The 25,573-nt window shown below is 38.1% G+C and overlaps 2 protein-coding genes across 12 annotated transcripts in view; one reads left to right on the forward strand and one right to left on the reverse strand.

Annotated features, from left to right (window-relative positions):
* The first annotated feature begins 2,427 nt into the window (after positions 1 to 2,427).
* LOC134872350 (LIM/homeobox protein Lhx1-like) lies at positions 2,428 to 8,087 on the forward strand. The gene is made up of 5 exons (XM_063895622.1): positions 2,428 to 3,023; positions 3,679 to 3,899; positions 4,546 to 4,814; positions 5,578 to 5,734; positions 6,592 to 8,087. Exons 1-5 carry the CDS (start codon positions 2,854 to 2,856, stop codon positions 6,966 to 6,968), a joined length of 1,194 nt encoding a protein of 397 aa, XP_063751692.1. The 5' UTR covers positions 2,428 to 2,853; the 3' UTR covers positions 6,969 to 8,087.
* An 11,929-nt stretch (positions 8,088 to 20,016) lies between these two features.
* acaca (acetyl-CoA carboxylase alpha) overlaps positions 20,017 to 25,573 on the reverse strand; it is a 44,059-nt gene continuing 38,502 nt past the window's right edge. For all 11 annotated transcript variants that reach the window (XM_063894982.1, XM_063894984.1, XM_063894980.1 and 8 more), the window contains 4 exons: positions 25,035 to 25,189; positions 24,134 to 24,304; positions 21,642 to 21,778; positions 20,017 to 21,560 (listed from right to left, as the gene is read on the reverse strand). In XM_063894982.1, coding sequence (XP_063751052.1) covers positions 21,434 to 21,560; positions 21,642 to 21,778; positions 24,134 to 24,304; positions 25,035 to 25,189 — 590 coding nt within the window. In that variant the 3' untranslated portion in view covers positions 20,017 to 21,433. The remainder of the gene's footprint in view (positions 21,561 to 21,641; positions 21,779 to 24,133; positions 24,305 to 25,034; positions 25,190 to 25,573) is intronic.

Below are 25,573 nucleotides of genomic sequence, written 5' to 3' on the forward strand. Positions count from 1 at the left end.
CGAGTAAATGAGGCTGCCAATGAGTCTTGTTGATTGAACTTTTGCCAAATGCAATCCTCATCCTATTAGGCAGTTGTTATGCTATCACTTTCCCGAGGTGAGATTAAGCTGTATCAGCACAAAGGGACTGAATGGGTAAAGGCCATCCTGTTTCACAGTGGGGAGCTCTGCTGCCAGATGTATTTGTCATGTCACATTGTGCGTTGCCAGGTATTTTCCACCCATCTTTAACTTCCCCATTCCACCACTACCTAATCAGCTTTAATTGACTTTAATTAGCATCTAGTAATTAATTTTGTTTTCTACAAATTATTTGTATGAACGGTCCCAGTGGGTGGCCTGTTCATCTCGTTAGGGCCAATTAGCTGCAATTAACAAACACTAATGACATGCTTTTTTCATTCCAAAACAAACAGCATGCACCCTGCCAGATTCCAGAGCTGCACAGAGACCTCTTGTGTGTTGGAGGGGTGCAGGGGGCCAGCTCACTGGGCTACAGGCTTCTAATCAACACCTCTGATGGAGAAACACAAACCCAGGAGGAGACACTTATCAACAGGACTCACACTTAGGATACTGTGGAGATAATTACTTTCCCCTCTGGTCTTTTCATTGTCACCCACTGTTACATTAAAGCAATCAGGTTTCAGATTTCATCCACATTCGGATAAGAAACTATAATGCATGGTGCCTTGTTATCCATGTATCTGAAAGTGTACCAATGGAAGGGCTTGTCAGGATATTTAAGGATTGAAAATGTCAGGACATACATTTTTACTTGAGACATTGTTGTTTGGAAATCTTCCTGTTAGCTATGTACACAACTCCATTGTTTATGGTTTACATAAAGAGAGGAATTTAACACTGTTGGGCGTGAATAAGATAAGGATTTTATTAATTGTGAATGGTGATGGAAAAACCAAAGCACACAATATTTTGTCACAGTTTTTTTCAGTTTTGCTTACATTCTACATTTATTATGTACCATTATTAATGTTATGCATGAGGCAGTTTTGCAGTGTTCTCCAACCAACACTTCATTGCTCTGTATGTAGAATAAACAACTATTTTGGGATATATGACAATTATAATTTGTTTGTGATGAATGAAAAAAACACTTTATCCTCTTTGAATAATAGGAATTGTGACTAATAGCTGGAGCTATATCTACAGTTCCAACAGAACAAAATAAAATACAATCTGGCAGAGGAATGTCAGTGTGTAAGTATTTACACTGCACATTTTGCATTTACTGATTTTACAATTATCAGCTCATGGTGCAAAAGGGGAGAAAACTCTTAGATGTTGGTGGTAGCCTAATGTATTTATTAGCATTAACAATGAATTTGCAAACTCTTTCACTCGCCTTTAATTTGATGGTGCCGGGTTGTGCTGAGATATCAGGGACGAACAGAGCTGGAGCCTGCATGGGGAATAGCGCTATCTCCGTCCCCAGCGCGCCAACACGCTGCGATAACATCAGAAGGGGCCAGCCTATCGCCACAGATTATGACCATTAGTGATCCGTGTCCTTTCAAACGGGATGAAGTATAGTGCTGGGGCACAGCATTAATCCGTGAGAAAAGCTTGTGTTCGGCGTGTACATCTGTGCTCTCCCCAAACTGCCGGACAGGCCTGCTGATAATTCCTCATGCGCCTCTGATGCAGTCTTATTCTCCCACACATAACCAGGGAATTATGCATTCATAAGATATCATCGATGACCCTCAGTAGGCTGTTCTTGAGAGGCAAAAACTGTCTGAAAAAAAAAGAGAATGTTTTTTGATAATATTGTTGGAGGGTAGGTTTTTTATGAATATTATTTAATTAGCAAACGTTTTCGAACTAAACTCTGCTTAAACGTAAATAGAATCTATTTATTTGAAGTTATTAAGAGTCTACTCTTTAATCACCTCTTGAAAGAAACATTTTTTCTTTATTCTATTCTATCTTTAAAAGTAAAGCATTCAAATGTTATTCCTCTGTTGAGTTTCTTCCTCAAAAATAAATAAATAAAGGTTTACAATTTAAGTGCTTTCACCTTTTCTCAAAAAACTCATTTAACTTTTTAAAATTGTATTTAAGGAAGAATTTTGAAACATTTTACATTGTAGCTCTCTTCACAGTTACAGTCTCTCACACACTTTTGACAGTTTTTATTTATTTGATTTTTATTAAAACCATTTAATATCTGCCTTCTCGGATTTCACATATTTGAATTATTCTCATTTCAATGTATTTGTATTTATTTTTCTATCTATTATTAAACATTTTATAACCGTATATTTTTTACATAATACTGAGTGCATGTGGTGGAGTGAAATGAAAACGCTGCTCATAGGTTTCGCCTGTAGGTGACGTCACAGGTCTCTTAATACGCAATAGGCTGAGCTTTAAGAGGTGCGCTCATTACGGCTTTCTCTCAGACTGAGAGCTCATCACAGGGAAATGGGACACAAATGACAAGGCTTAGCGCACTGATAGCATTTCATTGTTATTTCTCTCTACTTTAGACACCACTCAGGATATATCGCTCACTGGGTATAGGTTGTTTTTCTCCCCGTAAATTCGCACACTTCGGATCATCTTGATGGGCCCGCGATGTTCTCCAGTCTATAATTTTGTTTCTGAAATGCTGTTTTTTCTACCTTTAACCTGTCGTTTGGAACCGCTCGCCACATGTGGATTGTTGGAACAGAAGAGCTGCATTTATTCTCACGGATGGTGATGTAATAATTCCGATTAATTTGGATACATTGGATTTCTGGGATCATCAAACCTAAGCAAGTCGGGTGACGTTGGAGAAACAAACAAGTATACATCTCACACACTGAGCTGGAATAACTCCGGACAATGGTTCAGTGTTCCAGCTGTGAAAAGCCTATTCTTGATAGGTTCTTGCTCAAAGTTTTGGACAGACCGTGGCACATCAAATGTGTCCAGTGCTGCGAATGCAAATGCACTTTGACAGAGAAGTGTTTTTCACGAGAAGGGAAACTGTATTGTAAGAACGACTTCTTTAGGTAAAGCATTGAAATTGTATGTGAATTTGTAATCACTTGGAAAAACTGAAAAACGAAATGTTGTGAAATGTATTTTATATGAGCCAATACAAATAAATATATATATTTGAGAGTCCAGGATGTGAAAAGAGTGCTTAAATTGTGTATTCAAAAATACTGGACCATATTATGCCGTCTTTGTTTTTACTGTGGGAGAACACTGCGTAAAGTGCTGCAGTTTTTTTTTTAATTATTTTATATATATTTGTGGTGCTTTTCGATCAACAATAAATATAACATAATATATTATCAAAATATATACAAATCTGAACAAAAGTTTATTTAAAAATGTGTTGGAACATATTTCCCTCTGCAGCATTACAATGCTAACAGAGCTAACCCTTATTGCACGTGCTATTCTTATAATACACTTGTAGTCATGGCTAGATTATATTACAAACATATTTCATTTTTTTCATCACTGTAGGTCTCCAATGTTTATTATTAGACATTGGAAATTCATTTCTAGAATTGAATATACTTACAGAAAACAGCAGTTCCTGATTTCTTTATTAACTAAGTGCAGCTAGTTATACAACAAAAAATGCATCTTCTAATCAACTATGTATGTATTGAAACTGCCAACTGACTCTTGCTCTTCCTCCATCTTCAACAGGACATTTGGGACCAAGTGTGACGGATGCGCCCAGGGGATTTTACCCAGTGATCTAGTCCGCAGGGCCAAGAGCAAAGTGTTTCACCTGAACTGTTTCACCTGTGTGATGTGCCACAAACAGCTGTCCACCGGGGAGGAGCTGTACATCCTCGACGAATTCAAGTTTGTTTGTAAGGAGGACTATCAGAACAACAATGGAAAAGACACCATCCTCCTTTCAGGTGATTATATGTTCATCAGGCCATTAGAAAATAGGCTCTTTTCTTTTGTATGATTTATTATTGTTATCTGAATCTAGTCATTAATAAATACAAAGTAAATTAGGTATTATTATTATTATTATTATTATTATTATTATTATTATTGTTATTATTATTATTATTATTATTATTATTATTATTATTATTATTATTATTATTATTATTATTATTATAAGTAGTAGTAGTAGTAGTGGTAGTAGTAGTAGTATTAGCAGTGTTAGCAGTCGTAATAGTATTGTTCATATTATTATAGTTCCTATTATAAGGCTTTTATTATTATTATTATTTTTATTGTTATTATTATTTTAAAATAGCATTTTTATTATAGTGTTTATTTTCTTTATGTTTGCTGTCACTATTAAAATGGTTATGGATATGTTTGTTTTTTTATTATTATGATTATCACTAGCCTACATTTTTTTATTTATTCTCTTTTTTTAAATCCAAATTGTATTGGTGTTTTTGTCATAAATTGACATGGTTCCTTCAAATTAATATTATATTTCTGCTGCCAAATAAAAACCGTTACTAGAAGGTGTTGCTGCTTAGATTCACATTCGCCTGGTTCTAGTTTCTAACATAAAGCTCATATATCTTTCTCTTGCAGTCACCACGTGCAGCGACCCGAGTCTGTCTCCGGACTCCCAGGACCCGCAGGAGGATGGCAAGGACTCAGAGACGGGACATTTGTCCGATAAAGACAACAACGACAATGACGAGCAGAGCGCCGTCGGGAAACGGCGCGGGCCTCGGACCACCATTAAAGCCAAGCAGCTGGAGACACTGAAAGCAGCTTTCACCGCCACGCCGAAACCCACCAGACACATCCGGGAACAGCTGTCCCGGGAGACCGGCCTTACCATGAGAGTCATCCAGGTAAAAGGCAGAAGGGAGAAAAAACGTGTTGTCGAGAGTGTATTTTCTGCACTGTATGTGTATTTACATCCATTATCGGATACTATTATTGGTCAGTCAGCAGCATTAACAGGATACATTGTGCCTTGAGGACTGTACGGCAGAGAATAAATTCAGGAGTGTAGATTATATAATACAAAAAACTCCCTAAAAGCATTTATCGGCCCAAAAAGGCTTTTATTGACACCCTCGGGGAATTATTCCTTAATGCTCCGCTGAATTTCTGTTTTTGTTTTAAGATATGGTTTCCAAACCAATTTGATCTATAATCTTTACTCCCCATGCGCTCCTAAAACCCTTTAATAGCAGGATTCACTTAGCACTCATGTCCATGGACATTTTTAAGAAGCTCCCTTGATGATATTTCCTCGTGGACTCACGCGTCTGTTAATGAATTCAATCGAAATGCATTAAAAGTACATTTACTGATTCCCAGCATTTGATTTTTTGGATATACATCAATCCTCTCAAACTTCCGACCATAATATCTGTTATCAACCTCAACTGCATTTATATTTGTGTGACAAGAAGTGCAAGGCAATATTGTTGAGATTTACAGTGAGTCTTTTTTTGCAAACGATTTGAAGATATAGAAATATTACATTTTTAGGCACGAATTGTTGCAAATATCAGAAATATAGGGCTATGTCTCGTGCGATATGTCTGCTCTTCTCTCTAAGTCACCAACCCAGTGCTCGTTTAACCAAATGTTTTGTCGTAAAAGGTTTGGTTTCAAAACCGGAGGTCCAAAGAGAGGCGGATGAAGCAGCTGAGCTCCCTGGGCGGCCGGAGGCACGTGTTCTTCCGCGGCCAGAGGAGGATGAGGGCGATGGGAGAGAGGCTGGAGGCAGAGGAGCTTGGACACTTCTCTTATTATGGAGGTGAGCTAGATCTTTTGAACATATATGATGGACTTTATTTTAGAATTTGAATGATTCAATATTCAAAAGCTTTATTGTCATATGCAAAATAGTACGTGTTGATGGCATTGAACATCTTAAATCCCAGGCTCCTTCAACAGTAAATAAGAAGGTAAAATAGTGCTGTAGTGGACTCTTCAGGACATATGTCACTTCATTGTGGTCTGACACTAGCAGTCACCCTATGTGCCATTTGTTTGATGTTTTACCTTCACACATGCACAATAACAGTTAGACAGTGTCAGTGTGTTACTTTGGCAGCATAGCATGTTTGTGTGACTGTCTTCAAGGGATTTCTTGTGTAGTTTTCAGTAAATAAATGAAACATGTTGTCACAATGCATGTTGTTACAATTCCTAAATTGCAATAATTAAAAGTTAAATGTCCTTAGGTTTAAATTCTCTCTCATTTATCTTTTCTGATGATTTAAAAAACTTTTTAATACCTTCTCCTTTAAATATTGATATATTCCAAGCACTGATCCAGATATTCACATCCTGCTAAATACTTTTGCCAGGCAGGAACTATGAGATGCATATTATGGAGATGTAGGATTGATAATTGTATTACTAGAAGGTGGATTATTCTAGATTCAAAGGCTTTTTTACGCTAATATGCAAAATAGTTACATCTAGTTGTTGGCAATGAAAAAAATGTCCAGTCTTCTCCAACAGTGCAACATCAAAAAGATAAAATTAATTAATTGTGCAATTATTAACTGTTAAATGTGCTTCCTTAGGTTTATTTTAATGTCTTTTAAAAATATTTAAAATTCAGATGTAGTCCATGCTCTAATCCCGATATTCACATGATTGCAGATTATCCCGGGGAATACTACGGCCCAGGAGGGAATTACGAGTACTACCAGGGCCCCCCGCCGTCCCATGCTCAGACTCCAGCAGACTTGGGCTTCGTGCCCTCCTCCATCCCCTCCGGCACCCCATTAGGAGCGATGGACCACCATCACCCAGGGCACCACTGTCCTGGAGAGTTGCACTGTTACTCTGACACAGTATCCCATCATCCCGCGGACTCACCCAGCCCAGAGCCCAACATGCCGGGCTCCATGCACAGCATCTCCAGTGAGATGTGTGGCCCCAGCACGCCCTACACCTCTGTGTCCCTCAGTGACAACGGATACACCAACCAGCTGTCACAACCCTCCTCGGAAATGAGCGAAGGCACTGTCTGGTAAACGAAACTCAGATTTTTGGAAGGCAAATCGACACTTTTTTTCGTTTAAATGTTATTTATTTATTTGTGTATTTATTTATTTACTTGCTTGCAAGCTCTATTTAACTATTTATAAATCTCTATATTTGTATGTCAGTATTGTTTAGCCAATCGATAGATTGTTTTAATGTGAATTTGACTCATTGGTTCATTCACAGTGCTGGGCCTCATTGATCAAGCAATAAACAAACAGATTTATATGCTGCAAAAAGTGTTTTTTCTTATGTTTACAAAACCTTTTCTGCCACATATTTGACACAGTTGTCCTTAAAATGTTAATGTGAAGGTGTATTGCAGCATTTCTTATAAATACTGACAAACCGTTTAATCCGTGAGTTCATGTGTATTTCAAGATTTTATCTTTTAATAACAGAATGTGATTGTGATGTTCAATACATTTGACCAAATACCTCTCTCAGGATCATGACGACATTGTTTTTATCATGTTTATTTATCATGCATTACCTTTTTGTTGTATTAAGTTATTTCATCGCCAGCACATTTTGCCTTCAAAAGGATATCTTTATAAATCTGAACATTTTATATGTAACAGAAAATGATTTGACTTTACCATATGTCCAGCGTTATGGAATAATTCTACTTCTGTAACAGTCAACTGTTTACTTAAAGCTCCAGTATTCAGGACTTTGAATATCAGTAATGTATAAAACCAATGGACACACAGTTCAATGCAAACAAACCAAACTTTTGTAGTCGTTCTATTTATGTGGTCGCTCACTGTGCTAGTTTGTACTATGTCCTCATTGAGAAAAAAAGAGAAAATGTTAATAAATTAATGCACAGCAACATCATGCACCTTTAGTTGTGAGACGCAGCGTCCTCTTTTAATTATCTGAGCGTGTTTGCAGTAAAAACAGTCATTTGCAGCTCAGTTAGCCCAACAGCCACGACTCACACAGATTTTAATGGATCAAAATGTCAAATTATTCACATTGATGGTCTCATACACTGCCAGCAGCAGCAATGTTTATTTTATGAGACATACTTGATTGTTCCAATTAAGTTTATGAGACCGATGTTTACGACCATTCACTGTATAATAAAACACATATTGATCGTTTTTATTTGTTAATCATTTTGGGAAGGGGGGTAATTGTTCTTGAATCTTTAAATGTAAAATGAAATTGCTTTTTTTAAGGTGCACTTATTTATTTGGCATGATTTTCAGACCAAAATGATGAAAGTATTGTAACTTTCCTAAAGATCCAACTATTAAATTGGATGAAATCAGTGGCAGTATATACATTTAGTTGTTTCTCTATATTTCCCTAACTTGTATGTATGCGTTATTAACTTCATCCTGCGTCACAAGGGTAAAGGCTTTGTCTTTAGGCAACATGTTTGACCAGTTATTCTGAAAATCGATTAATTGTTTAAGTAATTTCTCATGTGACAATGGCAGAAAATGCTGTTGTCAACTCTGTATGAGTTAGAGTTTTATAAAATATCAAACTGAAAAATGTTAGGTTTGGATTGACAAAGCTAGTCATCCCAAGGCATTATCTTAGTGTTTGAGAATCTGAGAATCCAAATTTTGGAAAATGTCCATCCCAGATTCTGGCGTATTTTATACTAAATTATTAATCTAGAACAATCTAATTGATGATGAGAAATCTGTTAATTACCGCCCACTTGACGTTGCTGAATATAGTGGCCAGGATTCTTTTCATTTAAAGAACAGTGCTTTAAATAATTGAGATACACAACCACAAACTTTCCTATGTGTAAATGCTAAAACATTGATTATTTCTTATTTTGACATATACTGCTAGGCTATGATATAAAGATCTCAGATTGTGCATTTTACCATTTTATCCACTTTTAGTTCCGTCGTCACCAAGTCAAAGTTCTTTTGAGCACAATTTTGGCTTGAGGTCCGGAATAAGGTCTGTGGTTAACACAAGCTTAAGAAATGATCAGGTTATATTCTACGACATAAATACATCAGTAGATACCCCAATAGTCGTGTTTTAAGCTTCTATGTGTCATAAAAATATTGGTTGCTAATAAATGTTATCATCTGGAACAGTTATTAGCCTTTAGCTTAGCGGTAGCAACGCACACAGATCTCATTTTCTGCAATCCTCCAAACTCCAATGAAACAATTGTATATAGCATTTGGTCAATAGAGCCCTTGTGATGCTAACTTCTGGGTAGGCCTACAAAAATACCTCATCATGGGACCACTCCGATGTGAAGTCACTGACAGTGTTGGCAAATCCACACGATCGATCCAGCAATCAATGAACTTTCAAATCCAGGAGCAATGGGTCAGCATTCTCTTTCGGATCACTCTTCCAATGTTAGTCAGCTGTCGACTTTATGAAGTGGCTGCTGTCTGCTGAGTTTTGTAAAGGAAGAGAACGAAAAACCACACACAAGTTGTAATGTTATTTGTACCTGGCGGGCACATCTTAAAATGAATGTGTTTTTCTCTTGAATAATCAAAATGAGTTCACGGTAATGTTCCTGAAATACTAAGAGCGGACTAAAACATTCTTTTATAGGAGCCATTTTGGTGACAAATTGTTTAATTGGGAAGTTAACAATGCATGTAATCATGTTAGGGTGCGTGTACTTTATTTGGGAATGATAAGTCACACTTCGAAGCATATTCGTTGAAGGAGAGGCCGATGACAGGGTGAATATTTTACAGTCAGGGAAAGGTGAGAGCAGCACAAAGGAGGACAGGACGAACGCAGAATATCGAACTGCCGAGCAGTGAGGCAGGAGGCTGATCAGTGGAGCTGTGTGGGGGAGGGCAGGTGAGAGGCAAGGAGGGTCACAAACCATAAACTGCAGGAATACATGGATTTGGATTTATTACTCCTCCCTTATGTTTCTATAGTGATGCGTTTATGAGTTCAGTTTGAGTTTGACATCTCATCGCATCGAAGGTTGAGGGTACTGTTGGCCAGGCAAGCTGATACCTATCAATGAGGCCGAAGCACACTTCTCTATGAGCCTTAACAGACCCTTTATTTAAAATTAAAAAGAAAGGATTTATTATAAATGTTGTTCTTGAGATTATAACCAACAAATTAGTCCATCTTTCAATTTCCAAGCTCCCTAACTTGTTTGTGGTTTCTATATAGCTCATATATTTCTATTGAAGAATTACAAAAAAAGCTCAAAGTAACTCAAGGCCCCAAGTAAGGCCAGGTAAGAAACTCCCTGAAGCATTTGGGCATTGTAGCATTTAGCAAACAGTGCCTAAACTGCATTTGATGGAGACTAATCCAGAAGTTAGCCTTGCACTGGTTCCCTGAACATAAAACCAATAGGATTTATATTATTTGTTTTTCTATTTTTGCAGAAAATAAGCCCTGTGCCTGCAAATTACTCACAAGTCTTTTTCAGCAAGATCATTTTCACAAATGATCACCACTTTTAAGAAAGTTAAAAGCCAATGTCAGGGTTTTAAAGAGGATCTATTGTGCTTTTGGGGGTTTTTCCTTTCCAATGTGTGCAAAGGCAAACATGTGTCATATTTCATTGGAAATGTAACCACATTATCAACCTCACGTTGAGTCTGCACTTATTTGTCCACATCATTAAGTTCAAGGTGAATTGCAAAGTGAAAATGACAAGTATGAAAGAAGGGGAGTTGAAGGTATAATGTTAGCTGAATAATGTTGATGGACATAACTATGCTATTTAAATTGCATTAAAAATAAATAATGTATGTTTTAATTTGTCTCATATCCTGTTAATTAAAGCCTACCTCCAAAGCCCATAGTGTTTAAATGTTTGGAGATAATGCTATGCTGTTAATCAAACTAATCCCTGTTTATCTGAGCAAAATGCCACGATTAAGGGAGAGATTTGCATGTCAAATACGAGGCCAGCAAATCAATTTAAATCTAGCAGTCGTTATGGAGCGCAGTAATGGTGATCTGTCCTCTGTAGTTGGATTTGTGTATAGCTTTGTTTTACAGCAGGACTCATTTTAATGTGCTCAAAAAGTACATATGTTAATGTCATACATTTTGTGTCAAAGAAGTGATCGATCATTCAAAGACTGAACTCTTCTGGCCAGATAGACACCTTGATTACTTAATACTGACATTTTAACAGGTACTTGGTTATTTGTCTTCAGATAGTTTCTTTATTCCGCACAAAACACAACATTGTTCTTAGGAAGAGTCAGATTAGTTGTTGGATCATTTACAAAAAATGCGTAGATGATAAAAATTATAGGAGAAATGACTCTGCTTACTGAGTGCAACCTTACATAATATAACATTTATGACACGTGTGTGTGAGAGAGAAAGTGGATTATAATGGATGTCATTTTCACGGTTGTTAATAGTTTGATAGTACCCCTTTACTCGTTGCTTTCCCCCTACAGTTCAAATATAGCTTGACAAAATGTATTTAGTCCCTTAAGTACACAACTTTTATTTGTAATCTCTTTATTATCAATTTGGCATCTTAAATAATAGTCACTTATGATACAGAATAGATTATTTTAAATGTATGAAAATGTCTTGGACTTTACTGACCACAAAAAGAAAAACTGTATGATGAAGCATGCATAACTACAGATGTATTATTATGTACTTTATTGTACTACTCAAAGGTAATGTATAGACTATTATAACATACTATGAGTCCATAGTGCAGTGGATTGTTGTGTGTAGGCATAATATAATATAACATAATATAATATAAAACCCTTAGGTCATCAGCAATCTAGATTATAACCAGACAAGATCCTCTATAAGACACTTATAAAAGTCATATCTTTATTGTTTTTCGGTTGTTGATATAGTGCATCACAAATCATTATGTATGGTAATGAGTGAAGTTATGAAGCATTGTAAATGCATTATAATTCATGAATCCTCAAACTATTAATGTGGTCTTCATAGAAAATGTTACCAATCGCTTTTGTTTGCAGTGGGATGTCAGGCTTTAAATGTCATTTTGCTCAATTGGTTTTGGGAAAGTGAGCATTAAAGCTCCCCATAAGACTGTTTATGACCTTTTCGTCACCCTTTATGATGTAGTGTGGAAAAATGTCAACTATCATACAGGAGAGAGTCCATTAGGGCACCACGCTAATGGACTTTGCAATTGAATAATAAAAGATTGATATCCTGTGCCCCATGCTCCTATAGGTTGCTTAAAGACCTAAAAACAAAGATTGGTCAAATGTAAAATCTTAGAAAAGGTCTTGAATGTAAGTAAATACATTGAAACAATGGAAACATATTATGCCCGTATAATGCTTGTTGTAATTGGACGTAGTAATCTGTTTCATTTTCTAATCTAAATCTTACTTGAACGTAGATTTGGCCTTTTTGTGGTTGCTGTTTCCTTTGAGTCCCTTGCAAAATGTGTCCCTTTTCGCTAATTTGGCTCTTTCTTCACTTTTTTGCTCCAGGGCTTGGTAGTCCACTTTCTGCATGAAAATCATTCACACATACAATTTTATAATCAATGCCCACAGTAATAGGATTCCTCTGGCCATGGGCAATTAATACAGTTTTTCCTTTTTTTCCCCCCCTGCGCTGATCTCAAAGCTACGAGACATTGGCTTCTCCTCATTTACATATTTATTGCATTGGACTCAAATCTGGCGAGTGATTGATGTGGAGCCTGCCTCCTGAATTTTTAGCGGCCCATTATTATGAAAGAGAGGGAGGGGGCTGCAGCACGTCAGTGTACTTTTGATTAAAGTTGAAGAGGACAGAATCACGAGTGTTCCCCACCTACTTTCTTTTCCTGCAGCAGTTATAATCTGCAAGGCCAAGTGCTAAGAAGATTTCAGCATGTTATAGATATTGACAAGTCATTCACCCACAAAAGCTGGGGCAGAAATACTTGTTAAGATTTTTCACTTGCTCTCAATCTTTTTCGAGAATATGATGACCATACAATGCATTCAAATTTGAAAACGCATCCTCAGTTATTCTAAGATTTACCCTGTTAGCGAGGTAGTATTGCCATCCCATCCATAGTACATTTGGCTTATATCACATTGAATTGTAGTTCATCTGAATCAGAATTATAGTGTAGATAACGTATTCATATTAAAGCACTTGTAATAATAATAAAAAACACAATAAGTTAAAACAAATAACAGATTAGTACAACATGTAAAAGTAGTATGTAAATAAAAAAGTGATCATATAAAATGATAGAAGTAGCTGGTACTGTTTAAAGTTTTATATTTACAGGCAGTGTTATTGCACATCAGGGGTGAACATTAAAAAGCTACTGGTTTTGCCTGCGATTACCTAATAGCATGGCTTTGGGATGTTTGTAATGCAAAATCATCATGTCTGGATCTTGCTTTAGACACAAAGTGATGCTTAATTATCATCTTAACATAATGCCATATGGAGGCATTGGTCCCCAATTGGTTTAAAGCAGTGTTTCACATTCTTGACACTGAATTCCTTCACATCACTTTGTGTCTTGTAATTGTGGTTTACGGGGACACTGAGACAAAGACATGACACACAGAAGGTTGCTGCTTCTCTCGTTCGCAATCAAGCGTGTAATGTTCAAGTGTGAAAAAAAGCTCTGCTCTGCAAAATGTATGTGTGCATGTGTGTGTGTAATGGGGTTGACGACCAGGGATAGAGGTGGGAGGGTTGGAAGGAGGGGGGGGTTTCTGCTATAGTGTTTTTGCCAAGTCCACACCTCCTCTGCTTTGTACTCCAACAATCCTTTTCTGTGAGCCACCAGGATAAATACAGCGAATTTTGATTCAGTTTTTGATCAAGCGTTGCAGGTGTCTTCTGCAGAGTCAAACGTTTATTTTAGCTGTAAGCCACAAGCGTTTACTGCGCTAAATGTAGAATTTGCAACAGTAGCTTTACTGAATCTAAACTGAGCAGTGACCTCCAGGTTTTCAGAGAGAAGTCAATGTAGACGCGCCTTGAACTTGCATTCTCTCTAAAAGCCAAATGCAAGAAGAAGTCCGGTTGTGTAGAAGTTAATGAGAAAATAACCCTACTTTCAGTTTATTTATCACCTCATTAAACATTTTCTGGTAAGTTTATGGTTTCAAAATCTAGTTTTGAGTGTACTTCAATAAACAGGGTATGGTTTAGAGACAGCTACTTTAAAGGGGCCATATTATGTTATCTGGGGAATTTTCCCTTTTCTGTTGTATATAACACACAACAGAAATGCCCCCATTAGACTCCTTTGTTTACTTCTGCCATATTGTGACACCCCTATATAACAAGTGTGGTTCTGTTGGCTAGTGCTCCAACACATTGTACGTGATAGGCTAATGGGCAGGACATCTCTAATCTGTTGACCGATAACAAGAGAGCAGGCCAGCTCACCAATCAGAGCAAACTGGGCTCTGGTCTCAGACAGAGGGTAAAGAGGTGGTGCAGCACAGGCAGTATGAGATAATTAAAGACCTTTTTGAACATTAAAATATGTCACAGAGGCACAAAATACAAATATGAAACCTTAAAATGAGCATAATAGGGCCCCTTTAATATTGTCAGATTGCTGACACAGCAATGTCTGTTTTGGAAGTCCGTGTTTTTGTTATAGCAAGATAGCAACAGCCTTAATGCCAAACTCTAGGCTTCCAAAACATTGACCACAAAACAATGGCTGACGTCACTACCTGCACTTTCCTTTATACAGTATATTCTATGATCTTAACATGTTTAACACCTTAATTGGATACTGTAATCTCCCTTTCCTTGTCTTTACTTGCTCCATCATACTTCTTGGGCAGGGACAGGTTCTAAAGTACCTCCTAACATCTTCATCAGTCTGACATAAATGTTTCAAACCAACGTTGTCAGATATGCAATGTTGTCAAGCACAATGATTTCCCTGGTTGGCTGCCTTTGTCCTTCAGAGCCAGAGGACACTGGTCAAAGCCTCGCACAGCCCCAATGAGAAGCAGTAAACCAACATTTCCATTGGGAGTTGGCTTTCCACGCACCGCTGATATGCCTGTAATGCATGCATTTTAATGTGGCGCACCTCTGGAAATAGGCCACTGCTGAACTGATGTTTGCATGTACCCATGTGCATACCACAACTTATAATGAGTAAGGAAAGATAGTGAGGTATTACCTGTAAATAGAAATAGGTAATCATATTGCAGATGTTAAGTTGGCTAAAACACTGCATACAACATATTTAAAAAATGGTGAAATGATTTTAAAATGTTTGGTTTTGATAAATACAAAACATTTACATTAGATTATATTTCAAATCTCAATGTAGTCTGATCACACACTAATAATGATGCTGTGTGTGTGTGTGTGTGTGTGCCACAGACTGCATGCTGTTCAGTGAATTATTTTCCAACTGCAAATCTGTGTTTTAATACTGACATGATACATGTAAACGATGTAGAACTATTATGAGTTCGCCCCTCCCTTAAAGTGCATGCAATGTTTGTTTTTGAAGATAGTATGATGAGGTCAAAGGAACATAAAATGATGATTCACAAAAATATTATTGTGTGTGTAAGTAAATTATAGGTAAACATGTCTGGTAGCCTTAATGAATGTGGACTATCATTTGTACACTTCTATTTACAATACTGCACAGATGAGTCGAACCGTTTTTCCAGCAGCAACACAAATGGTGATACTTAATATAATGCTTAACCAGATTTTTTTGTATTTTTGTTTCAGCCCTAAAATACCGCAATTAGCTTTCATGAAGTGAAAAACACACTGTGAAAGGGTAGACAAAAATAAGGACAGCACCCAACCACACAATGCAGAAGTGACCAATCAGAAGGAAGCTATGCCAAAATCACATTCTGCTTTATCATCTTTTTCACTCTAAATGAGAAATAATTTACAGCATAAACATAATTATTTACAAAAACATACTTAAAACCAGCAATTTGAAACCTTAAACTCATTAGGAAAATCTTTATTAAACCTAGTGAGATGTTGACACACTTATTCATAGTCTTCTATAGAATCTGACAGAGTTTTACAACCAGTGGAGTCGCCTACTGCTGGCTAGTAGAAAATCAAGTAATGCAGCTTGTGTTAGAATGAAGAAACTGAAACGTTGACTTCAATTAAATGTATTATGTCAACAAATGTCCCCCAACTGTATGAGGTTAGCTTAAAGCCATAATATATAGATAATACTATTGCTTTCAACTAACCTAATACAGTTACGTGAAATGTATCAGCATAATAAATAATAAAATGTAATAAAAGTTAGCATTTCATTCTTTTCAGTGCAGTGCGTAATGTTTAATGTTCATCTGATTTTAGCATGCTAGCATTTATTAAGAAGCAGCAGTTTCTACTGCTCAGGTTTCAAACCCCAGCGCTGCGCCGCCAGCATGGCTGACAATTGTCTTTTTACTGAAATTCAGTGGGCCATCAGTTGTCGGTGACTTTTTGTTGTCCTGGCCTTGCCCACTCCAGCATGCCATGCGGACCTGTCACTGCTCCTTTAATGTCAATACCAGCCAATGACCTAGAGTAATAATTGTGATATATGGCCAAAGATGTAGCACCTTGGTTGCTGACCTTTCCCACAATCCTATATCAGGCAACCTTCATCACCTCTACCCCTCTCCTTTTCAAACAGCCTTATTCTAAGAGCGGGGGGGGGGGGGGGGGGGGGGGCACACACTCCATCCTCCATCCTCCACCCTCCCTTCCTTCTCCCCCATCATCCCTGCATCTCGTCGTTGGCTCGATGAACGCGGCTCGCCACACTCCACTGGCTCCATGAATGTTAATGTAGGGACTGGGGGAGGAAAGGAGGGAGGTGTGGCTGAATGGTACAGGGAGCAGCTTCACCTGGTCTGCAATGCACAGCTATAAGGAGCTTTTTGTTCATACTGGGGGACCTTATTTTGTTTTATGTTGCAGTGATATCATGGTATAAGCAGCGGTTTTAAGGCACAGAGCAACCTACTTATTGTGATGCTTCATATGAAATTCCTCCTGAAAATGATAACAAACATTGGATAAAGGAGTTTTGCTGCTTTATGATTTAAAAATATATGTTTTAGAGAAGACAAGAGTGAGTTGGTGAAGAGATTTTGACTTAAAGGCGGCTGTCTTATCGCACGTTAGTCTGAATCTGAATTAGCCCTCCTCACTGTTGCCCTGGTGTTCAGTTAGTCAGCCGGTGTTTACCAAGCTCTGACAGAATGAGAATGTATGCATTATGTGGCGATGATCGCAGGGTGTTGTAATCTTTGACCCCCGTGGCACGTTCCAAACGCAGATTGAAGATTAAGCTCCTCATGCAGCTGGCTGACAGGCAGCCTCTCTGGAGAGATTCACTGCCTGAATACAACACTGGCCTCTCTGCAGCCTGGTAGATACAGCGCGTCATTCATTTTAATTTTTCATCTACACATGAAAATTGCTTTCCTGAAATACGTCTTTATCATTTAGGCCTATCATTATAAACTCTACACAGCCTTGGAATGCATAGGGAAATCTCATTCAGAATCATTACCATTATAACACTGTATGCAAACAAAGCCAGTCGTGTGACATCACTGTTTTACTTCCTGTTGGAGTTTCAACTTTAACCCGGCTAGACTGCGACTGTTTGCTCAAACTATATGGCAGCATCTTCTGGGTACTAAATTTAATGGAAATAGACTGATTTTATTTGTTGCTTCTCCACAGAACATGCACATGCATAGTCATTGGATTTGTGGATTTATGCTAAAACATGCATTTCAACTCTTACTTCATTCATGAAATCAGAACTCCTGATGTATCGGCTTTCATTTAGTTAAGTTAAATACAAATTGAGAGGAGGCAAAACAGGTGAATGATATAAAGAAATGTAAATGTAATAAAAATCACCATGTAAGTATGATCTCTTACATTAAGATATGTGTGAACATGAACTGTCAGAATACTTGTTTAAAACAAATCTGCATAGTTTAATTCTAAGTTGCTACATGAATTTAGCAGAAATCTACAGATAGTTCCATGTAAGTAATGTAAATGTGCACTGCTCTTCTGTTCTTTATTTCCCCCACTAGTCTGGAATTCAAAAATCTCAAAATGATCATTGCATTTAAAGGACGTTTTTACCTTTACTGTCTCGTCACTGTTAATGCTGTTCAATAATTCATTTTCCATGTTGAACATTTTGTTAAGGTTCTTTCTGAAAAGTAAAGCAAACTTTATAAGAGCAATGTTACACTCAAAGGAAATGTGTTTACAGTAGGCACGCTTCACAATATATTTCATTATGGGGCACTTAATACATATAAATGTACAACTTAAATGATATTATAATGGATATATACTCAGTAAAAGGATTTAACTTACACTGAATAGTTGTTTCATGAAAAGTTGATTTTAATGTGTTAATAATACGCATATTCACAAAACCTAATGAAACATTTACAAACTTTATATTGTATTCTTATATGTTTGGTTTTTTTTTAAAATAGGGTCAATACACTGAACAATTGATCAGTTCTGCTTCATTTGAAAAGTAAAAATTATTAGCACAACGCTGGGATAACTTTGATAACAACCCATCATTCCATAGGCAAGATTTTCTTTCAAATCTGATTACATGATAGAGAGAACATATTTAAGGCAGCTATGCTCATGTAAAACACAAGGCATTTTGCATTAGAGGAGTCTCTGGGGTGACAGATGCAGACTTTTGACCCCGGGGTCACCTGTTTTAGGAATTATCTACCAATAGCTACTCAACTCATATGAGAAGTGTCTCAGTGTGGCTGGTCTCCAATACTCTATCTAGTACGGTTAAAATGTAAAAAGGCAGGCAGGCAGGCGGAGATGAGATGAACTCTTCAGAGTCCTTAGCCTGGAGAGAAATAGAACAGCTGGGGCCCGGCGCTCCCTCTGTGTCGCTCCACTCTTTGTCACGGGCAAAAGACTCTTGTTTTCAGGCAGTAATCAGACAGCCCTGGGGCTCTGTAAAGACCCTGTTCTCTTTTCATCTCAACTGTTGCACACACCCGGCTAATTGGAATCCTGCAACTGGGTCACAGGCATTGTCTCTCAAGTGCTGTCAAGTCATTGAGACACGTGAATGTGGAATTATGGCTGCCTCAGATGCATGATTGAGTCTCCCCCTGCGCTATCTTAATGCCTCCATTTCAATCTCATCGCAGACACTGATTTTCTCATTTTTTCAACATTAATATTTCTTGCTGCCTGGTCCATTTTGTCACAGTCTGGACTGAAACCAGCCAGCTTGGAAATCGAGAAGTAAAAGAAAAAAAAAATCTGTAAATATCGTCTTAACACCTTACAAGAACCTTATTTATTTTTGTCTTTTTCTAGACTTTGAATGTAACTAAATGTATATCACTTTTGATCTTCGTTCTTGAAAGAGAAAGGATAACAAAAAAGCAGTTTTCTGCATTTTCACCAAACAGTCAAGAGTTTTAGAGGAACTCTATTCCGCAGTTTGTCGGTGATTAAAAGAAGAATTAGCCAGCCTAGCATGGCGCCACAAATGAGCAAAACCCTGTGGGAGACCGGAGAGACCAAGCAAGGCACATTTCCAATTATACAACCAAATGACTCATTTTCTTATTGGGCCTCCTATAATTGTGGTGGGTATTGGGTGCATGCAACTCAATTTGTCTCACATATTTGTTGGTGGGACGGTGAAAGAGTTGACAGAGCCAAGGGGATGATATAAAAGAATGAAACAAAAAAAGACGGGATGAGATAGAGCCCTCAATATTTGTTTGATCTGCTTCATCCTCCTTAATACTGTTGAAGTTTAAAAGCCAGGAAGAAAATGCCACTTTAATCATCTGTGGATTGAGGAATGGGAAGACTATCATTTTCGAGTAATCAGAAAATGTCTCTCCAGAGTAATAGACTTTGTTCTGACTGCTGGAATTAATGAGGCTTCCAGTGATGTGATTATCTGTCCCGGGGATCATCAATATATAAAAAATTAATTGACAAATTAAATTACTGCAATTTCTTGGAAACTTGAGTTTGGTTACTTAGATTTAATGCATAAAAAATAAAGTTTTCACTTCAAACTGAGTTGGGTAAGCTTTATTAAATTTGCAGACACAGTTAGAGCTCATCACTGTAAATTATTCTCCATGTTTCTACAGGAAGCAACCAGTTACTTATAAAGCAACTACATGTCAATACAGGCAAATAAAAAAAAGGCACAGCACTGACCACAAAGCCATTTCACATTGCCGTCGCTTTTTCTTCTGCAGATCATTTGAAATCCATAGAAATGAATTTCAGTAGTATGATGCAGTTTGCCTCTCAATATGTACTCTCATACAGTTGCCTTGTCTGCAAGTAAAAAAACACAAGCAGATAAGTAATATTCAAACATGGTTCTCAAAAATTAAGTAACATTTCAAACATATGGTCTTTAAATAGAACAGTACGTTTGGATACAGTGAGAATTAGACACCGTGTTTGATGTGTAACATGTCAATCCAGTGAACAGAAACAGCTGACATTTAATGAGTTAGCCATTGAATGAGTGCAAATTCAAAAATATGAATTTGTTAAAAAAAACAACAACAAACCCTTTCCACTGACAGTAATTGGTTTTAAGTAGTCAAAACAAAGGGTACAGGCTATTTCTAAACAAACACTATTAGTATCGTTGTCAATGCTCATTAAAACCATCATCACCTCGGCCTCTATTACCGCTTGTACCAATTTGTTTGCATGCGTTCAAACTGCTGTTTGATTCTGGGTGAGGTAACAGTAAATAGTAAAGTGCATCCGAAACAGTGTGTGTGTGAACCGTGTGAGTGAGAACAGAAGGGACAGCTGTGGGTTTTGTTGCGAGGAGCGCGGCCCGTGGCGGGCTCTCCACAGGGTAACTGTGAAACAGTCGGGGTCTAAAAGGGACCCCGTGCCCGCTCCCCGCTGGGCTCTCCTGTCCGGATCTGTTGTAGTGTTCCCCCATCTCGCCTTTGTTCAGTAACTACGTGTTCCCAGCTTAGGAAAGTAAAACCCCCTCTTTCTCACTAATGCCCCCTCCCAAGCAATGTGTTGTCTGTTGGTCATCAAAACACTTGAGGTTCTTAACAAGCATATGTCACAAACCATTGTAGAATGACAACAACATAAAGCTGTATAGTCGTAGTGAGGCCCCTGGTAGACTTGGGCCAGACATATTATTAGCGACTAATTAAAAAAAAAAATTGCACTAGAATAAAAAAACACAGATTTACTAGCGTACGTGCGATACGTCAGTGTGAGATATTTCAACAACATTTTCGTAATTTATGTTAGTTGTCCGAGCTCTTGCTCATCGAGAATCATGGCCAACGGTTCATCTGGTGTCCCGGCATCTGCCAGGGGCCCCTCGCGTTGGCTCCTCCAGACTCGGGGTCCTCGCCAAGGAGCGAGGTCTGGCTATGGAGGCAGCCCGAGCAGAGCATCAGCCAGGCGGAGGGAGGAAAGGCTGGGCCCCACTCCCTCAAGAGGAGGCCGACGTCTCCATGGTGGACAGGATGCGGACCACCTCGGCTCTCTGCGTTGGAGAGATGTGCTGAGTCATGTGCACGATGGAATCCATGGCAACCTCTGGATTGGCTTGAACGAGGCTGGAAATAAAAGTAAAAGGAGATCAAGGGAAGGAAAATATTTCTTTGCCACTTTGATTCTAAATTGTTGAGGGGTCTCACCTGCGTATCTGCTTAAGGATGTGGTCTCGGCGGATGTACTTGATGTTCTCATCGACGACGGACCTGGCGCCCTCCTCTTCAGCCAGCTGCCTCTCCAGCCATGACACCACCTCTTCGTTATTATCCCACAGATAGGCCTGTGTGAGGCAGGCGAGATTAATCATTGAGGAGGATTCAAGTATTTCCTTTTTTGATATGTTTTTCTTTTGACAGTCAGCATCAAACACAAGATGCGCTTGAAATATTGTATGAATATCATCCTTTTATGTTTGGCACACATTCTGATTGGGGTTTTCAGACAAACTAACAGTGAAAAGTACGAACATTTTGAGTTTATTTGAATTAGAATTTTTTCATACATATCATGTTATCCAAAATAACATTTGGCCAATGGGGTCTAATATAGTCAACTCATTTTGCCCAGCTGACACAAATAATTCCAATTGAATTATTTATATGATCTTATTTAGAGTTGGGCTTTCCCATTTGTCACTATTTTCAGCCATCTTTAAAGTACGAGTTCAAATAAATTGTTCTAACTCTATAGGCGCAAATGACATCTTCAAATAGCTTGTAGGAATTATTTATCCCTTTCAAATAATGGGGAATCTGGGGGAGATTCCACCATAGTGGGATATCTGAGGGGATGTTAAAGAAATAAGTCACAAGGATTCTGTAACTTGTGTGAACTGGAACACATTTATTTTAACTGTTCATCCATTTTATTGTCCATTCTTCTACAGATATGATTATGCACAAAGTTGAAAGTGTTGCATAGAACAGTTATTCCTTTATCTTTGCAGTCCTTAATTAAATATAGAATTTATTAGGAGTGACATCTTTGTTATATGGGTAACTTGTAAGAATTGCAATATTTCCCTCAATTATTTTACTGTATTTCTCGATGAATAAAGTTTTTCTTTGAACTAATATCAACCTCAAGCTTAAAAAATTGTGCCAGGAAAATGTGATGCTGTATAAATAGATATGTGTATACAACATCATGTATCGACCGATACTGTAATATCAACCATAATACAAGAGATGGACAGGCTCAAAGGAGGCCGGATGTCTTGTTGACTGGACCTGATAGAGAGAAATTAATATTCATGAGTGTCGCCATCTCTGATCCCAAACAAAGCCTGCAGGCTGGAGGGCTTAGCAAAGATTTGGGGGGCTGAGGGCTTTAATGGGCTCTTGCCTTTTTTATGAACAGTCCTGCTTGAGGTCCACAAGAACATTTAATGCCCTTATTAATCATTTTTAATCTGTTTGCTTTTAATTAAGAAACAGCGTGTTGCTCTCCTATCTGCACGTGCCAGGGCTGTGATTAATTGTGGCTTAAGACAGGCCGTCCTGATTGGGATAATATATGAGAGAACAAGAGGGCCACTTCTTAGGAGATGTCAGGCGCAGGGTCGGCTCCTGTCGGCCCTCCGGCGGCTCCTCTGAGAACCGAAACAGGCCAGGAAAGAGCGGCATTTATGGATCTCTGAAGGCTGTTTATTTTCATTAACTACCGATTATCAGAACATCTGTATTTCATCGCAATGATTCAATAGTAATGGTTACTTCTTCTTTATCTAGTGCACTTTTAGGAGAAGAAATAGGCTAAAAAAAGAAACACCCTTCTAATCATTTCCAGGGGGGTTAACTTGAGAATGTACACACTTTCCTAGAATTAAGAAGACCTCTGACTCTGAATTAGCTATTTAAAAACGCAGAGCAAAGACTTTATCATTCTTCCGCATATGTGCTCATGCGTTATCAGTCTTCTGCCTTTTTTGGTGTGCTTTAGGGCATTTCAATTCTGAGTTCTATGGCTAAAAATAAGCTTTTTATGGCAGAAAAGAGGAAACCGAATGTGGTATTCTATGCATTCTTCTTGTTCCTCCGTTCCGCCTTGCAAAATCTATTTCAATTTGAAAAGTGTTGCTTTAAATAAATTCATGTCAATATTAAAACATAACTATAGCTCAAATCAACACAATCATGAACCCCTCACACACATGCAAACACTTCATGTGTCTAAATGTTTATGTCTCATATGTTTGTTGATGATCCGTCTCAATTTGTAGCCTCTCCATACCCGTACTGTCGTCCTAAAAACTTTTAAATGTTTTTTCATGGATGATATTTTTATTTCTAAAGCACAGCTGTTATCCATTTATTTATTTGTATTCAATATATAGGATTGTTTGAGCTACCATACACCTGAATTTTGCCAAGGGGATAAAAAAAAAAGTATATTCTAATCTCTATCTTTAGGCTGTTTCCAACTCCGATACTACAAATGCAAATTAGCCCGTAGCTAACTATGATATAGCTAATAAGCCCTATCATTGTCAAAGCAACAAATATACAAACAGAACTACGTCCATTTCACATACAAGCACATCTATATGATATTTACAATTGTAGATTCTATATTTCCTCCCAGACTCCCTGGATATTGAGAGACTATAGCTTATCAGAACACAGTGGGGTTTTACCTTGACGGCCCCTTCGGCCTCCACGAACCAGCGGCGCAGCATCGCCTGGATCTGTCCGTCTGTCAGCTCGCTGTTGGCCGCTTGGATCTTACTCTTCACCGTGTCCTCCAGCAGCAGACGCCTCAGGCGCCAGTAAAAGAACTGACGGGATGTTTGCCAATCAAGGATATCCTGAGACAAAAATAAATAAATAAATAGTAATGTCCTTGCAGCTACTGTTATGAGGAGTTATTATCACCTTTGTTTTATAATTTATTAAATGTCAATGTCTTTTATTCTTTGGGAAGTAACTGCCTGTCGCAACTCATTCCTGGGATGTCACAAAGACATAGAACTCATTAAGGAATCAGACTAACAGGCAGAATAGACTGGACTGTTTATTTTATTTTTGATGACATAATCCAAGGCTGTATAAGTGTATATTCATAAAACACAATTACAAAACAGTATGCTTTAACACTCATTTTAAAGGGATCACTCAGGTTTATGAAAGGATTTGGGAATCTTTATTTTGTTGTGGATTTACAAGTGAGACATTGTTAATTAGGGTTTGTCTTTCGAGCCCATACTGTGTGTCCTGAACAGACCGCTCACATGACCAGGAGGGTCTTCACAGATGGATGGCAGTCAAACGGAGTGTGTGTATGTTGTGTGTGAAAAATGGGAGTGAGGAGGCACAGGATGAGATTCGACCTGCCCGAGGCTGCTCTGCGGTTTCTAAGGTGATTGACCGGGGTCATCGCAAGATAATTATGAGGACGAGTCTCACCGACCGAACATTATTCACACAGGCAGGTGCAGGTGCAGCAGCAGCTAGACCTATACTCCCCTCTAGGCTTTTCTGGTTATTCACATACCGCAGTTGACACTTAAACGGTACAGCCATGTTAGAAGTGCTTACCGTTATTACGCCCTTCTCTTGCATGCGACCCGGGGTGTCGTGGAGGTCTGCAAACTGCACGGCAACCTGGTGGTAGATGGGCAGGAGGAACTCCTCTCGCTCCTTCAGCTTGGTCTCCAGCTCTTTACAGTCAGAGGGGTTCAGCTCTGGGGTTCCTGTTGGAAAACAGTACCGTAAAAATCATTTCAGCACCAAATGCCTGTAGGTTTTGATTACAAGCTGTGCATACAGACAAGGGATCCCAGGTAATGCTGTAAGCAGTGTTACAGTAATATAAAACACTTTAGAACTGTGTGTTATAAATCTTCCATTATTAAAATCTGAAGTGTTATTGGTTTCCCCCAATTCCTGGTATTACAAATACCTGTGGAGTAGGTGTGGTCATGTTTATAACAGATCACTTAAGGATGAGTCCGTAGCTGTGTTTAATTTAACTTTTCCACTTTGAATTAGACTTTCTAAAACATTATGCTGTTTCCCAACACAGATCCATTGGGCCTCCATCGTTTATATATATATATACACAACTATGACATTTT

Source organism: Eleginops maclovinus, chromosome 11, assembly GCF_036324505.1.
Source record: "Eleginops maclovinus isolate JMC-PN-2008 ecotype Puerto Natales chromosome 11, JC_Emac_rtc_rv5, whole genome shotgun sequence".
Lineage (NCBI taxonomy): Eukaryota > Metazoa > Chordata > Actinopteri > Perciformes > Eleginopidae > Eleginops > Eleginops maclovinus.